This window comes from Melopsittacus undulatus, chromosome 8, assembly GCF_012275295.1.
Source record: "Melopsittacus undulatus isolate bMelUnd1 chromosome 8, bMelUnd1.mat.Z, whole genome shotgun sequence".
NCBI classification, from domain to species: Eukaryota; Metazoa; Chordata; class Aves; order Psittaciformes; family Psittaculidae; genus Melopsittacus; species Melopsittacus undulatus.
In genome coordinates this window covers 40,402,496-40,418,687 of record NC_047534.1, presented here as the reverse complement: position 1 = coordinate 40,418,687, position 16,192 = coordinate 40,402,496, and the positions used below count along the sequence as shown (strand labels likewise).

At 39.4% G+C, this 16,192-nt stretch overlaps 1 protein-coding gene across 3 annotated transcripts in view; it reads right to left on the bottom strand.

Annotated features, from left to right (window-relative positions):
- Window positions 1-12,184, bottom strand: part of LNPK (lunapark, ER junction formation factor) — a 47,534-nt gene extending 35,350 nt beyond the window's left edge. The window contains exons 1-5 of one of the 3 annotated variants that reach the window (XM_031052274.2): window positions 12,120-12,184; window positions 8,178-8,259; window positions 6,912-6,956; window positions 5,515-5,702; window positions 2,102-2,160 (exon numbers count right to left, since the gene is read on the bottom strand). In XM_031052274.2, the coding sequence (XP_030908134.2) occupies window positions 2,102-2,160; window positions 5,515-5,702; window positions 6,912-6,956; window positions 8,178-8,204 (319 nt within the window). In that variant the 5' untranslated portion in view covers window positions 8,205-8,259; window positions 12,120-12,184. Of the gene's footprint in view, window positions 1-2,101; window positions 2,161-5,514; window positions 5,703-6,911; window positions 6,957-8,177; window positions 8,260-11,464; window positions 11,862-12,119 lie in introns of those variants that run through there. The other 2 variants (XM_005152587.3, XM_031052275.2) reach the window with 2 other exon arrangements.
- Between the last annotated feature and the right edge of the window lie 4,008 nt (window positions 12,185-16,192).

Genomic DNA, 16,192 nt, shown 5'->3' with positions numbered 1-16,192 from the left:
CTCCCACTAAACCATGTCACCCAAGGCTCTGGCCAACCAGACCTTGAACACTGTCAGGGATGGAGCATTCACAACCTCCCTGGGTAACCCATTCCAGTGCCTCTCTACCCTAACAGTAAAGAATTTCTTCCTTATATCAAATGTAAACTTCCCCTGTTTTAAGTTTTAACCTGTTACCCCTTGTCCTATCACTACAGTCCCTAATGAACAGTCCCTCCCTAGGATCCTTATAGCCCTCCTTCAGATACTGGAAGGCTGCTATGAGGTCTCCAGGCAGTCTTCTCTTCTCCAGGGTAAACAGCCCCAACTTTCTCAGCCTGTCTTCATACAGGAGGTGCTCCAGCCCCTGATCATCCTCCTGGCCCTTGTCTGGACTTGTTCCAACAGTTCCATGTCGTTTTTACGTTGAGGACACCAGAACTGTGCATAGTACTCCAAGTGAAGCCTTACCTTAAACAAGCCTACAGAAAAAAACAATTCATACTAGAGAAGTCAATACCTGCAAGATACCTCATTTATTTTAATCACATTTTAGGACAGATCAGCCTAAATCTTTGTCAACCGTTGTTTGCCTGACCAATCTTAAGAACTGAAATTCTGTAATCTCTCCGTATCACTTTTCTTAGTGTCTTCACTAGCAGTTTTTCCCCATTCATAGCACAGTTCCCAGAACTGGTGTATTCTATGCTAAAAAGCATAGAACCTCTTTAGAGCATTAGAGTATTAAAAAATCATCTTCAGTGAATCAGTGTGCTGTCTTAACTTCTCCCAAAGTAAAAGGCTAGCTCTAAAACACTCAGTTGCCAGTTTGCTCTCTGAGCTACATTCTTCCCGCTTTACCGCTGTTACTCTTGCACTGCACATTTGATTTCTCTTCTCCAAATACAGGACCCATATCTTTGAGGTAAAAAACTTCATTTTTACCTAATCTCTGGGGAACAATGCGGAAATAATTCCTTCTCACATGTTCCAACACCTACTAAAATTCTTTATACACAAGTTCAACAAAAGCACTAAACCTGCTTTTATGCGAAAAATGACAATAAAGACATTTAAGCAAACTAGAAAAAAAAACATTATTTTTCTTATCCAGGCATGAAATGCAAATATACATTCACCTTAGAAATTAATCACACAGCACCACAGAAGATGTGGACAACTTTATTTCTGCATAAAAATGTATATCCTATGCTTGCATATCAAATGAAAACATTAAATTTAAGAAAAATTCCAAAAGTGATATTTAACTCTTAAGCTGTCACAAATTAAATACATCATGTTGTTCTGCAAGTCATAAAACATAGTGCAGCGTTGAGGTTTTCCTGTATTATTACTCACATCACTATGAAATACTGTTACAGGCTGGACTGCTTTCAAAGGAAGTCTCAAATGAATACTAACTACTGCAGACAAATGCCACAGATGCATTTTTCAAATTTTGTATTAGAATGAATCTGCATGTTAACTTTTTATACATATTTGAACACCTACCTGCCCACAGCAGGGGGGCTGGAACTAGATGATATTTAAGGTCCCTTCTAATCCTTACCATTCTGTGATTCCTTTTTGGCTTTGTTAGATGACTCCTATTTTTCCTTAGCTCCCAAAACAGCACAAAACCACCTGCTTATCCCTTCTCCACTCAGAAAAACATAACCATGCTTTGGAGAACTTGGGAGAGAAAAGCTCTACTGAGAAACAAATTAAACAGATCTGCTCTAAATCTTTTCTCTTGTACATAAAGATAACAAAGACTACTGGATATAATTGCAAGATGCAAGTATTGAGGGAACTACTACTATTGCTTATACTTCCTTTCCCTCACACCTACACTACATTTTATTCCATGATACTTTGAGACATACAAAGACAGGAGAAAGTTACCACAGTTCAATAAGTGAAAAGTTAAGTATATTGCTTCCTGTTCTTTCAAGAACTATGTGGCAGAAACAACAGTTTAGCTAATGCTACCCATTTCAGCATCAACCAAAAGGCTGCTACTCTTTTCCTGGAAGCCAAGTTATCAAAAATATTTACATTTTCATAGCAAGCATCATTCTAAACTAGGTCATATTCTAAAAAAAGACAGAAAAATACTTACTATTCCTTTCTGTCCTTTTGGAAAAGAAAAAAATGAGCAGTGTTCTTATAAACCAGATTCTTTAAAACAGAAAGGAAAATTATATTAATTAAAATATATTACAGTAACCATTTCTGAAGTCATTTAGCAAACAGAATACTTACCAAATGAGATTTAATTTTGCAAATACAAAGAACAGCAATTTTTGAACAATGTTCATACAGAAAGATAAGAATTCAATTACTACCTTGTCAACAGGACATCAAAGTTGGTCTAAACAAAACCATCCTCTTTAACAAAGTTTAACCAAGCATTACTATAGGTAGAAATACTATGGTAGCAAGAGCAGCAAGTAACATCATCACTCGCTCAGATGTTCAGTGGGAACTCTTAAAAATCAAGGTGTGTGCAGCTAGCTGAAAATTACTTAGCCATCACATCTTACTTCATAGATTTATGATGCATGTTATCCAGAAAGCCAAGCTTATCAGCTAAGGCCCAAAATTAAGACCCAGGAGATTTGCAGGAAGAATTTAATACCAATGAAAACCATGAGATTCAGCTGTTGTACAAATGGTCTCCCAGAGTTAACTGACCTGACTCCTGGCAATTTTACAGAACTGAATCTACTCAGTTTCTGTAGGGTTTCAGCTGACTTAGCTCAAACAATGGAGCAGTTTATCTGTACTCAAGATAAAGTTAAACTGGTCTATGACCATTTTACATTTGAAAGGTCTCTCTGCAATCATCTGGACTTCATTTGTTTTAAAGCTTAGAATTGCTTATAATTATTAAGTTGACACTTGCCCTGGCAAGTTATTCAGCCTAAGCCAAGTGGCAAACCTCATACTTCAAGGCCCTTCAAGCATCTCAATCAAAACTCTCCTAGTGGCAAGCACTATACAATAAAGCTTAAACTAGTAATGTTTCATTTAGGGAAAAAAAAAACCTCAAAAGGTTTTCTGAGTAACAGCTAGTGTAAGAAAACAAGCAAAATGCTAGTGCTATAAGATTTCAGGTAGTTTCTACTTGATTTATAGGAACATCTTTTGCATTTATATAATGGCTGCCGAGTTTAATATGTTTTCAAGTATTAACACCACAACCTGAGTTTGGGAAGTTAGACAACTGGAATGCAACAGTAACCTATCAAACATCAGAGAAACGTAGAAAAATTAAATTATTCCATGTTCAAAGGGGTGCTGTGGATGGCTGCGACCACTTATACAATGTGTCTCTCCATAATGTATCAAAAGAAATGTTTTACAGGATTTTAACTGCCTTAGAGACTATGTTACACAGACAAAAGCATTATTTTTTTTACTGTATGCTTAATAAAGACTATTCTACTTAAAGCTGTATTCTAAGCTAACAGATATATGGTAGGACTTCAAGAAATTAAAAAACATTCACTTTGAAGTTCTTAAAGAGGTAAAGTTTAATAGCAGACCATCTCAGACCAATTTTACAAAATAAATATTTTTCTGAAAATCAGATATGCAAGATGAAACAACATAACTCAAATGAAAATCATTTCAAGGAAAGCATCCTTCTAACACGCTAACACGTCTTCAACTTTTCAGATGTTTCAATACACATTTAAAAGTAATAATATTATATATTCCTAGAACTTAACTCACTCTACCAGCATCAGTAACTTGCTGAGACCCTGAGGGAATGACCTAAGGCAGAAATAAGTTGGTGACTGACTGCAAGCTGGAAAAGGCAGACATATTCCAGTTTGATTAGGGCTGAAAAATCTCTAGAGCCATTACTGGGTGGCACCAGGCATTCAGCGTGGAGTCACCTCTTGACCGAGAACAAAGACAAGCTGGCAGTTGCTTGCCATTCATATCTGCCAAAAAAAGCTGAAGGGGAATAGCTTAAGGGAAAAACCTGATAAACAGTTGCAAGTCATAAGAGAACAACAGTCTAATTCTAAATGTTAGTAAGATGATATCCAATTCAGAGTTTTACAGAAACCCACCTTTTAAAAGAAGAAAAAAAAAAAACAAGAAACAAGAATTGGAAGACAAACTCGAGAATAAAAGTCCTTTGTGCAAATTCACTCCACAGCACTAGAAGACATCACCTTCAGCAATAGAAGTTTTAATCTCTACACAAATCCTAACACACCTAAGTAAAGGGAGGCTGGTAATACTTTCTCTTCTACAAGCCTTCGCTGTCACAAGCAAGCATCACATGCTAACAACAAATTCCAAATCCTTGTCCTTAAGTGCAAAGTCAATTCATATTGCTGCCAAAGATTTATTTTGAGTGTTAATTTCTATATTAATCCTTTCTAGTCAAGATACTGCTGCCTGTGTATTTTCCCCACAGGATTCCATAACAGCAGCACATTAATACATTATGCATCATACAAGACGATGCACAAAAAACATCTTCAAGGGGTTTCTTTGAATGTTACGTCATGCTGACCCACACTAATCAAACTTTCAAAGCCTTAAATACTTAGATTCAACTTTGCCTTTCAAGTCTAAACCTAGGGCGCTGACAAGTCATGTTTTCATACACAGATGTCATAAAAATATGGACAGTATTTATGATGCTCATTTCAGCAAATCAGTAAATGCACTATGCTTCCTACTGGCAGGAAAGTTGCTCAGTAGGTTGCTTCTTCTCCTTAATGGTCTATCTGAAGAGGAGACAGAGAAGCAGCTGATTAGTAAGGTGGGAGCCCGTTTTTAGAAAAGTAGTTTTCTTAAACAAAAGTTATTTGTGAGCACAAGCTGCCAATCAGCTCTGTGGAACAAGAAAACAGACAATATTTTCTCCTAGCTGGATCTAGTGATGTTAGGATATTTTCTGGTTGATAAAAACTGTAAACTATTTTCCAGGAAAACAGCTAATTATGTAAAAGTAACAACATATTTAGGCCAATGATCTTTCAGGTGACTTCTGTGTTAACAGTCACCCTATATGCAAGTTTCTCCATTCATTATTGCTTTGGGGTTTTTTCCCCATAATTTTATACAGTGCATTTTATATACAGGTGACATACCTTCAGCCACTTTCTCACAGCAGTATTACTTTTCCAAACAGCAGTACAAATAAAACCCAAAATTATGCTCTTCTGCTTACATTACATTACCTTGGCTAAAATTGTTCAGCCTGTAGCCCTAATAATATAAATAAAAAGCCAAGCAACTTTAGATGCTAACATCTTTTGATGGTAAGAGTTAGTTCAACACTAAACCCATCCCATGAGAGAGATTTCCCTCAAAGAAAGTGCCTGCCTAACTACTTGGATTTATCTTTAAAGAAAAAAATTCAGCAAGTTATGACAACTCAAGGATTGTCAAAAGCAAACCCAAACCCCTGCTGAGATGCATTTTTCATCTCCTTTTATAAGAGACAGCACCGGGGGAGGGGTGAAGGGGGAAGAAAGAGGCATAAGAGGCATATTTACTTACATCAATGGAAATGCAAAAAATGGAAGTGTCATTATCAACCTTGCTGTCCATTCATCAGGAAGACACCACAAATACACAATTAAGCAGGTAATAAGGTAAAGAAGTGAAGAGTAGAGAACCAGCCTTCCAACCCATAGTTTCTGTAGCCTCTGATTTTTTTCTCTGAATTCTTCTAATTTCTGTATTTCCTGTAAATAAACAGGGTTAAACCTTATCAGTGAAATGCGTAGGTGATTTTACTAAGCTGCCTTCAAGTGTTTGCTAAAATTAGCCATATCTGATACTCGATTAGAAAAGTCAGACTTTTTGATAAATGACAATATTTGCCCAAAGATAACTTTCACAACATAAATACATCACATTATTAATATTGTAATATAGGCCACTTCCACATCACTACTGGGGAGAAATACTGCAAATCAGCCCTTTTTCCTATTTACAATTTTTAGTATATATGGGACAAAAAGAAAATACTAATGTTACGAATGGGTCTTTACAATCATTAAATCACTACCAACCATAATTCACATCCTAAAACGTTTATCAGGCACCTGTGGAATTTTAAATGCTTCTAATACTTCTCTGCTAACATTGGAAATGGCTGAAACTCCTCCATCATTTCACATATTTTAATTTTGTAATTTTCCTCACAGGAAGAGTGAAACCCTAAACATCTGTATGATGCTTTTGGCATATTAGTAAGCAATCAAGCAATGCTCTCCTATGTTACCATTTTGACTGCATTTCAAGTAACAACAGGAATACTCACAATAAAAGGAAAGTATTTTCAATAAAAAGAAAACAAAAAATATGAAGAGCATATTTCAAAACCATTAATTTCCCCACAGAGTACAGACATCTGTCAAATGCTGGCTAAAAATCACAACTGATTACTGAACTGTCTATTCAGTTATTCTGCCCCTAATCTTACTACCACTACAGTTACAACTCTTATACTTAAAACATACACTGAAGCTTTTCTAATGAGTTTCATGAATGGAACTTTGTGTTAGTGACATTTTCCATTACATGGGATTTTAACCATTAGTTATAACTATATTGTGTAATATAGCCAAATTCACACGCATGCCCATTTCAGGCTCTCTAAATAAATTTTTAAACTCTAGTGTCTCACTATCCATTATACAGCATTTCTTTGGGTTGGTTTTCTTTGGTCAGTTGGGGTTTTTTTGTTTGTTTTTTGCAGGGAGAGTAGGTGCTAATGACTACTAGGGGAAAAAGGTAACAATCCATCAAAAACTCAGTCTCTAGTCCATCCAACTGGAATAATTATCAAATTTAAAAATTCATTATTGTATTTTACCTAATGTGAAAGAAATACATGGCAAGCAAAAAGGATACAAATTTCTAAACAAAAATCAAACACAAATACATACCTTATCAATTTTTTCTAATACTTCTACAGTGGAAGGTTTTGCCTGCTTACAAGGAAAAGAGCAAAAATGTTGATCTCACTTTTTAAAAAGACAAAATTTTGAGGATTACCATATATTAACAGTTTACTAACAAAAAAACCCATTCATAATAGATGAATATATTACCTACATTACATAAAGGTAAGTTTTCCTATTTTAATAATGACAAATAGAAGGGACTGCAATGAATCACTATTTTACAGTTGGTATTACTATTAACTGAAGGCTCTACTTCTACACCACAAAGAGATGAAAACCTATGACACACGTACAGCACTAATGGATGTGTGTGGTAAGTAAAACAAGGGCAGAACTGATGAGTAGAAAGAACAGGCAAAACAAAGAGAATATATACAGGAAGCCCTAACTTGAGAATTTAGGCTTTTTATTACTGTTCATTCTATACACAGACAGTGCTCCAAATAAATTATAAACAACTGCAAATAAGTGTTATCATCTCCACCAAAATTCCCCTTAGGAACAACTTGAAATCCACCTTGTAGGATCCTTTCCTCATTCCTATGATAAATCCACTAACTTCCTCCCACCCTTCAAGCCACAAATTCAGAAACCATAGCCCATATTGTACCACCATGAAAGTGATCTTTTTGTTACACAAAACTGACATTTCATCTAAACTTTTGCCTTTAAAGGAATTTTATATGAGAGGCTCTGAAATCAACTGATAATATGTAAAGGGAAACCTAGACTCAAACAACTCACACCTGCCAAGAGAACAGTCAAAAACCTCATGCTTCTTCCTCACAAACTCAATACACCATTTACTAATACACAAGCTAATAAAAGCTACTTGCATATGTAGCTACCAAAATATTCATCAGAACAGACATATTTTGACCTAAAACAGCCACCAATCTTTTAAGTCACAGATGCTGCTGTATCTAACCCAGTGAAGCATCATAAAGCTATTTAGATTTACAGGAACAGTTAAAATTGTATTTTTGTAAGTTAACCAAACCAGTGCCAGGCCTGGCACTACAAAGGAAATAAAGGAGAGTCACAGTTTCACAGTTTTAGGATTTGCCAGAAAACATTCTTGATCATTATGTCTCTCTACTGGACTTTTAAATGAGATATTTAATGGAAAAGTTTAGCACTAACATTCAACCAGTATTAACAGTCAACTAACGGACATTAAGAAATGCATCCTGCATATTCTCATCTTCTAGATGAAAGAGTATTATACTGTTACACAATTTTACTTACCCTCCATCTTGAAATTAGTCCACCCATCTTCTACTGTGGACAAATGTTGGCAGAGCTATCAATCTTCTACAAGAACTCACAGCTAGAAGTGAAGCATTAAGCACTTAGGAGTAATTTAACAGCATAGTTCAAGATTCTTGTATTTATTCCAATATATAAAGGAATCAAAATATCCCATAAAGCCATTGCCTAGTTATCTACCCCTATATTATTTAAAAATCCAGTCTTCTGTTTCACAGGCCATCCTGTAAGTCAGCTGATCAGCCCTGATGTGACTATACTTATTTTTACTTTGGAAATATTTAACCAGAGGGGAGTCCCCAAAAATAGAGGCACAAAACAACTACTAAAAAAAGCTACCAATATCCTCCAGCACAAAAACAATTTTAAAACTTATTATTAAACAGGATTAAGAAACTGATTTCTGATTATTTCATCTGCTGCTCATAAGCATAACTCAGTGTTCCTTTTCATCTGTCATTCCAGGCATCCAGCATTAATATCCCACTATTCATGAGAAAGTTCATCTCCCATAAATATACTTCCTTCTCATGCTCTCAGCCACAAGAGCATACTGGATAGCACTACTGTTTTTTTCTTTCTACAATCAGTTTCAAGGTCAAATAATGAGTTTCAAAGAGATTTCACCTGCTCTAAGAAAGCACTACACTGGCAAGTCTTCCCTACACACAATGCACAGAGCAGTCATCAGCATATTAAATGGCTCTAAAGCAATTCCAAAGGTGCAAAAGTAGCTCACCTTACCCTACACAAACCTGCAACCCATGAACAGCAATAACTTGATCTGGATCTAGGTTCCTGAAACAAAAAGCCTAACAACTTCCTGTCAGCAACTGGTTAGAATCAGCTGACAGCTTGGAATCAACTTTTGAACCTTAGGATGGCACAATTTCCCTCCAGTCATTTCATTTACAAGTTTTTACTCAGTGAATTAAAATATTACAGTTAATAGCCACCTGCACAGTAAACTAATGCTCACTCCCAATTAGGGCTCAAACCTTTTTAACTCTGGAATGAAACAGATTTAATAAAGCACTGGTCTAGTTAGGGAGAAATGAGAGTGATTATTATCTTGTTTATTAAGTAACCTCTGGCAAAAAAAATGAAATATAAAGAAACCTAATCTCAATCCAAATTTGTTTCCAAATTGTCTGTGGCTGTCAGAACAAATTAACAGAATAAAGGATACACATTTCTCACTAGCACGAATGCTATTGCAGTATGGTAACCTCTTCACCTTCTAAGAAAGCCAGCAACTTCAGAAGCCAGAGCTAAAGGCCCTATGATTTCAAAACCAATCCTTAAAAATAAGAAATCCATACCTGAAATTACACCAAAGGAAGCTAGAATAGACAGACAAATTAGTTCTGCTGCCACCAAACTACCAGCACAAATGGGTGAGCTACAGAAAATGCAGTTACCCCTCAGACTCGAATAAATTCTCAAAAGAATCACTACAACTCAACTCAGTAAAACAGCAGCAGTATTTTTATTCTTCAAAAACACAACATAACACTAAGAATTCCATATAATTGTCACTCTGTAGTTACAGGCGAGTTTTTGCATGACAGGTATGGCAGTAGATGTATGCAGATACTTTCTTCACAAATATTTCTACAGAAATATCTATGCAGTGACTTTCTTCACAACTATTTCTACAGAAACAGATACTAAGTATCTTTATTGCAAAACAATATGAAAGCTACATCAAATAGCCAATCAAGAAGTTTGCAAACTTAGCACAAGGTTCCCAAATCTAGTTTGTTTCCACAGCTGTTGGGAGCAACAACAGCTCTTGTTACAGAGAGTGACAGAGATGCTCACAGGGCCTGTGAGCTGTTTTCCTCAGGCCACAGTTAGAGAACCTCTGCAGCAAAAGTGTTGGAGGATCTTTTGGGCATACGTTATCCATGAGCCATTGGTAACACTAACCTCTGCCAATAACACATTCATAGTGCTATTACTACATATGTTTAAAATACCTGGCAAGTACCTGAAAGAGAAACAGGTTTGACAAGTGTCATCATACATATAATTTTACATGAACCATGCTGCTGACAGGCTTTATGTACACTGCTCTGCAGGTCAGTAATACTACCAAAACCCTTTCCCAGAGAGATATTAAGAGATCAGGGCCACAAGACAGAGATACACAGTTTAGTCGAGTAATCCTTCGTTAGGAGATGGAAAACTTTCTATGGTTTCTATGGAGTGCCTCAGATGCTTTACTTTTGTCTATCCTGCCTCTCCTTTTTGACAAAACTCTCCTAGATCCTCCTCACCTGCCACTCCACATACCTACCACTGATCCTACTGTTCATGGTAAATCCTCCTTCCAGAAGTCTCTTCCTTTTCTTCCCATGCTTTAACCAGCAAACTATTGCACAGCACTTTTTCTTTCCAAAGGCTGCATTACTTTAGTGCAGAGTTGTCCTTTCCACTCACTCAGCACTGCTGCACAAACATTATCACTGCTTTAATACATAAATAAGATACCTGCAACATTTCCTAGCCCTAGGCTCAAAACAGACAACAGAAGAATTAAAGAACACAATGTAGAAGCTTAAGAAAAGATTACCAATTTTGTTATTTAGCTCTTAGAATAATATTCTGAGAGCAACGCCTCTACTCCAAAAACATGCAAGTTAATTAGCAAAAAGCAAAGCAGAAGTGCCATTGTAAGAGAAGTAGAGCCAAAAAGGCTTCTTTTGAAAGACGGATGAATCATGCACAATTACAGAAGTCATCCACCAACTTCTTCAACCAGATGGAGAAAATAGTTGTATGATCTCATTAGTTTTATCAAGCCAGTCTCAAATTCCTTCAAGCTTGTTGCTGATGTTTAAAGATTAAAAGGTCTCCAAAAAAAATCAAAGCCTCTAAAATTAGTTTTAATAACTGACATGCTGAAATTCAAGACCAAATAGCATCAAGACAAGTAATATTAAAAGAAAAAAAAAAAGTTGGAGACTTGAAATAGAGGCTTTGCATACAGACCTCTTCCCTGATGGAAGAAGGGAATGTTGTTTAAATACTTTTCTTGTAAACTTTTTTTGTTGACTTTATGTAAATATTTTCAGATATTTACCATTACAAAGAACGTAAGTTCTGCCTTTTCAAGTGAATCTCCAGTTCTGCTCACAAGGTTTCCACCGAAAATTCATACTATCACACAATTTACTGACCCCAGAAACTTCCACAGTGACCACAGAAAGTCCATAAAAGGACAAGGAAACAAGCAAAACAAAACCAGGAGCATCACCCACCACGTAGCCTGTCCTAGAACAAGTTAGAACAAGATACTGAATTTTCTTCGGTCCGTTTTTAGCTCTTTCTGTCCGAAAGCATCCCACGGAGATCCTACGCTTTGCAAAGTCTTATCTAGAAAGGCAAACTGGTTCCCACACAAAGACTCCGACGCGGCGGAGCACGGAGTGGGTGGGTCAGGCGCTCTTTTTGAAGCCCAGCCTTGTTTTGAATCCCGCGAAGGCGAACGCCAGCAGCCCGGGAGCGAACCTGATGGCCCGCCGCCGGGCAGGACGGCGGCAAAGGCCAGCTTCATGTCCCAGCTCCCGCCTTACCGGCCGCCCTGGAACCCTCCCCGACTACCACGGCCCCAGGGCGAGCGGGGAAAACGAGCGCCGCCACCACCATGCACCCAGTGGCTTCCACTTTCGACACTGAGCGCCGCCGGCCCGCTCCCCAGCAGCCCCCCAGCTGTCGGCGGTGAGGCGGTGCACCGGCAGCCCGCCCCGCTTTGCTTCAGCACCCAGAAACGCGGGGCCTCAGCCGGGTCGCGGGCAGCGCCGGAAGCCCCTCTACCGCAGCCGCTGCCCCACCGCCACGGCGTAGCCGGTCCCTGTGCAGAGTCTCTCGGTCCGACCGGACCGAACAGGGCCACTCCTCCCCCCCAGGACGTACCTGCCCCTGCTCCGGCCGCACATCCCGCCACCACCCGCAGAAGGAGGGGCCAGGCGACCGCGACGCTGCTCCCATCAGGCCCCGCGCGGCCCGGCTGCCAATCAATGCGTCGTGCCGCGGGGCGCTTTGGAACAGGGGCGGGCCCGGGCCGCGGGCGGTTGGGCCCGGGTGGTGGTTGCAGACCACGGTTCAGAGCTAAGGGCGTTCGAGCAGAACTAAAGCCGGGGGGTGTTGGAGGGGTCAGCTCTGCCCCGCCGGGCTGGGGAGGCCGAGCCGTTGCTGCGGCTCTTTTTGATACTGATTTACAGGAAAACGAGAGTTTTTAACGCCAGAACGTAGAAGCAAGAGGGTCAGGTTGTCGTGCGAGGGTTCGCAGCAGCTTCCTGACGCTCATGTTCAGCCTCTGCCAATGAAGTATAGGTGCTGACAGACGCTGGGCTGCATGTGTTTTCCCGGCGACGGGCGCTTGAGTCGCATGAGGGTCACAGGAGGTGTCTGCTCTCTGCTTCCCGTAGGCAACTGTTGACCTTACTTGGAGTGAAGCAGTGCTCTGTATTTGCCGTTGTAACAGTGCTCTCATTCCTGGTAGTTTTCCAGCGTCCTTTCTTGGCTCGTGCCCGTCATGGCTTGTCCCATGCCGAGAGGAGTGAGGAACAGAGAATACTGGCTCTGTTAGCATTGCCTTTCTCAGAAGGTCTCCACCGCCCTGCTCACAGGTGTTACAGCTGTGGCTGCACAAGTGGCAGCAGGTGTACAGATGTCGAAGAAGGTGCCTCAGAGTACTCTGAAGTGGACGTTTCTTTGCAGAAGCCGTGTGTCCTCAGCTCACCCTGCATTGTTGGATGTAGCCTGTAAATGTTGGAGGTTTTCAAGTCGTGGTGGGTTGACCTTGGGCAGCAGGAAAGCATCCATGCAGCTTCCTGCTCTCTCCCCCTCAGCTGGATGGAGGAGACATTAGGAAGAGTAAAAATAAGAAAGCTTATGGACTGTGTAGAAAGAGAGTTTAATAAGTGAAGGAAAGAAAAGAAGTTATGCAAGGGAAATAACACCTCTCACAAGCAAACTGATGCCCAGCCAGTCTTCAAGTAGTTGTCTACCCTGGAAGATAAAACCCCCCACCTTCTTATTCTGCTACCCTGATTTTATTGCAGAGCATGATGTTATATGGTACAGAATATCCCTTTGGCCAATTTGGGTCTGCTGTCCTGTTTCCCCTCCCAACTTCATGCCTACCTCCAGCCTGCTCACTGAGGGAACAGAGTATGAAGAAGATAAAGCCTTGACACAGTGCAAGTGTCAGCGCTATTGCTGTTCAGCAATAGCCAAAGCATCGCTGTGTTACCAGTGCTGTTTTGATAACAGAATCCAAAGCGCAGCAGCATATGAGCTGCTGTGAAGGAAATCGGCTCCCTCCCAGCCAGACCTAGTGCATCAATTTTAAAAAGAATTCAAATCTAAACAGAATTGGCAAGGCCTTTAGGCCAGGGGAGGACAAACAGGATATCCCACCATCTTTCCAGGCAACACAATCAGGTTCAAGCTTTAAGCAGTAGAGCTGCTGGGTCTGATCATCTGCCAGACATTCATTTTTAGTTTTGACATTGGAAAATTAATCCTTTTAGCTTCTGCCAGTGCTCAGAGTGAATCTTTCTGCCTTACATTATTAGCTAGTTACAATATCAGCTAAGTAGCAACTTTGGCTGTGAATCATGGCTTCAAGTAAGTTCATTGAAAGCACAGTAACAACAGTCAATGCAGAGCCATTGAGTATACTAGAAATGCCCTGCTACTGTTTTCAAATGTCACCTATATCTACAGCTTTGTTTTCTTCATTGAGACCTAGGCTGTGCCTTCCTCCCCAAGTGGAAAAAGACTCAGTGACTGTGCCTCTCCTTCAGTTTGCACTCTAGAGCCACATCTACTTAAATCCTTATAGCAATAACTGTTCCTCTGCTGAGAGGATGCCTTCCTTTTTGGTTTCAGATGAAATACAGTTATGGTCCACTCCTGGTTTTCATACTTCTAAGTGGTATGTTGCTGGAGAGAAGCTCATTTAGATCTTCAATGATTTAAGTGAACTAGCATCTTTTTCCATGGTCTGGCATAGTATTCATTTAAAATAAACCTAAGTCATGACAATAAGAGCTTTAAAGACTTTTTGAAACACTGCAGCCAATACCTATGTATCCAAGAAGCTTCTTTCTTCTCTTTTTCAGAATGCTCATAAACATTTTAAAGTCACCACAAAAGCCAGTCCTGATTCAGAGCTGAACCAGAATTAAGAAGGGGATCCCAGACTTTGGGCCCTGTTGTAGAACTGTTTTTGTGCAGACCTCTTCCATGAAGGTCTAATCACTGCTTAGATTAAAAGTATAATAATAAAAAGAAGTATTTTTAGGCACCATTACTGAACTGATTGACTAAGTCTATCAGCTTGTGATGTTATATGATGTTATATGCAGCTACCTGTTTGCTTCACAGCCAAGATCTACCTACAAGAAGAAATTATGCCCATGTACCTGATGAGGGTAATAAAACTGAGTATAAAACCATAACTTTGAATCAGTCAGCTTAAAATTTTCATTAAACTGGTTCAAAACTGCCCCCTACAGAGTATTTAAAACTCTTAAGTAAATTCCCTTCAAAATCCTTCATTATCAGTGGAATTGGTGCTTAATCTGATTCTGCATAATCACTCCAATAGGACAGTATATCTTCAGAATTTTCCCCAGCATCAAAGAAAGCATTTAGCATTTTCAGTTCCTCTATATGCAGACACTGAACAATCAGTAATTAGCTTATTCTAAAATGTTTTGGTCTCACAGCCTAAGAATGTTTTACCTTCAAGAAGAGTTTTCCCATGGTAACACATGTATGTTGGCAATATATGTAGCCTAGTAATCCAGTCTCTTTTTCTGAATAAATATATGGGCCCCTACATCCTTAGGAAAATTATGTCTGGTTAAGAGAAGCTCAGTGTTGCTATTTTGTGTTTACTTGAGGGTTTTTTATTTAGCCTTCCAAGGTATGTTCAGCATTCTCTTAAAGTAGACTATTTTGGACTTCTCCAGCTAGTGAGTCCATATAGTTTAATTCATTTGGATGCTGGAAAAATTTAAATGCTGAAGCAGAACCATTGTTTACATTGCAAATGTAGATATGATTGCAACAAATGAAGGTACAGAGATAGCTTTAAGATCACAAATTCCACTACCCATTCCACTGTTGACTGTGGTCTTGAGGCCTGTGCTGCCATCTCACCAGTTTTATGACTGCACTGTTACTCCGTGCAGCTTGGGATAAGGTACTGCTGTATACTGCATTGCTCAGGCTAAAACTGTGGTACTATGCCCTACTCTGCTTCAGTTAGCTGTTCTGTGCTCATTGCTGTACACCACAGGGGATTCTTCAAGAGCACAGCTACACTTCAGACCACTTCCTTGTGCCCCGTGGGCACCTCAGTGATTAAAGCAACCTCAAGCTGTTAGGGACAAAGTCCAGGCACTCCTCGCTAAGGCTCTGCTCTCCAGCTGCAAAGCTACTGCCACTGGTGGAATGAAGTTGAGGTCGGTGCTTGAATTGCTGCAGTGTCCTTACATCCCATCCTCAGCTGAACATCCTGCAGCCAGTGGTGTTAGTGTCAACCAAAACTGAATTAAGTCAACAACGGATCATGTGTCTCAAGGCCTGGGCTCTGCTACTCTATTTCCTCTGCATTTTGAATGGAATTGGTGCATGCTGGCATTTCATAAACGACAACTACATAGTAATGAGCACATGGGTTTGAATGTCCTGCGTAATTCAGCTTTCATTTAAAAAAAGAAAAAAAAAGAAACTTTTTCTTTTAAAAAATGCAAAAGATATATATGTAATAAATAGTTTCCTTCTGTGAGCATATATGTAGTAAAAACTACATCAGACCTGCACTTTACTCTTAACTGACATGACTGATGTGACTGATTGCCACGACTGCAGACTATTTTCTTGTCTTATTTTATTGTAAGTTGCAGTTAGGACTGGGAGTGGGAAAAGAGCTGGAGAAAATTTTTTAGATTACAAGGGACTCTTAGAGC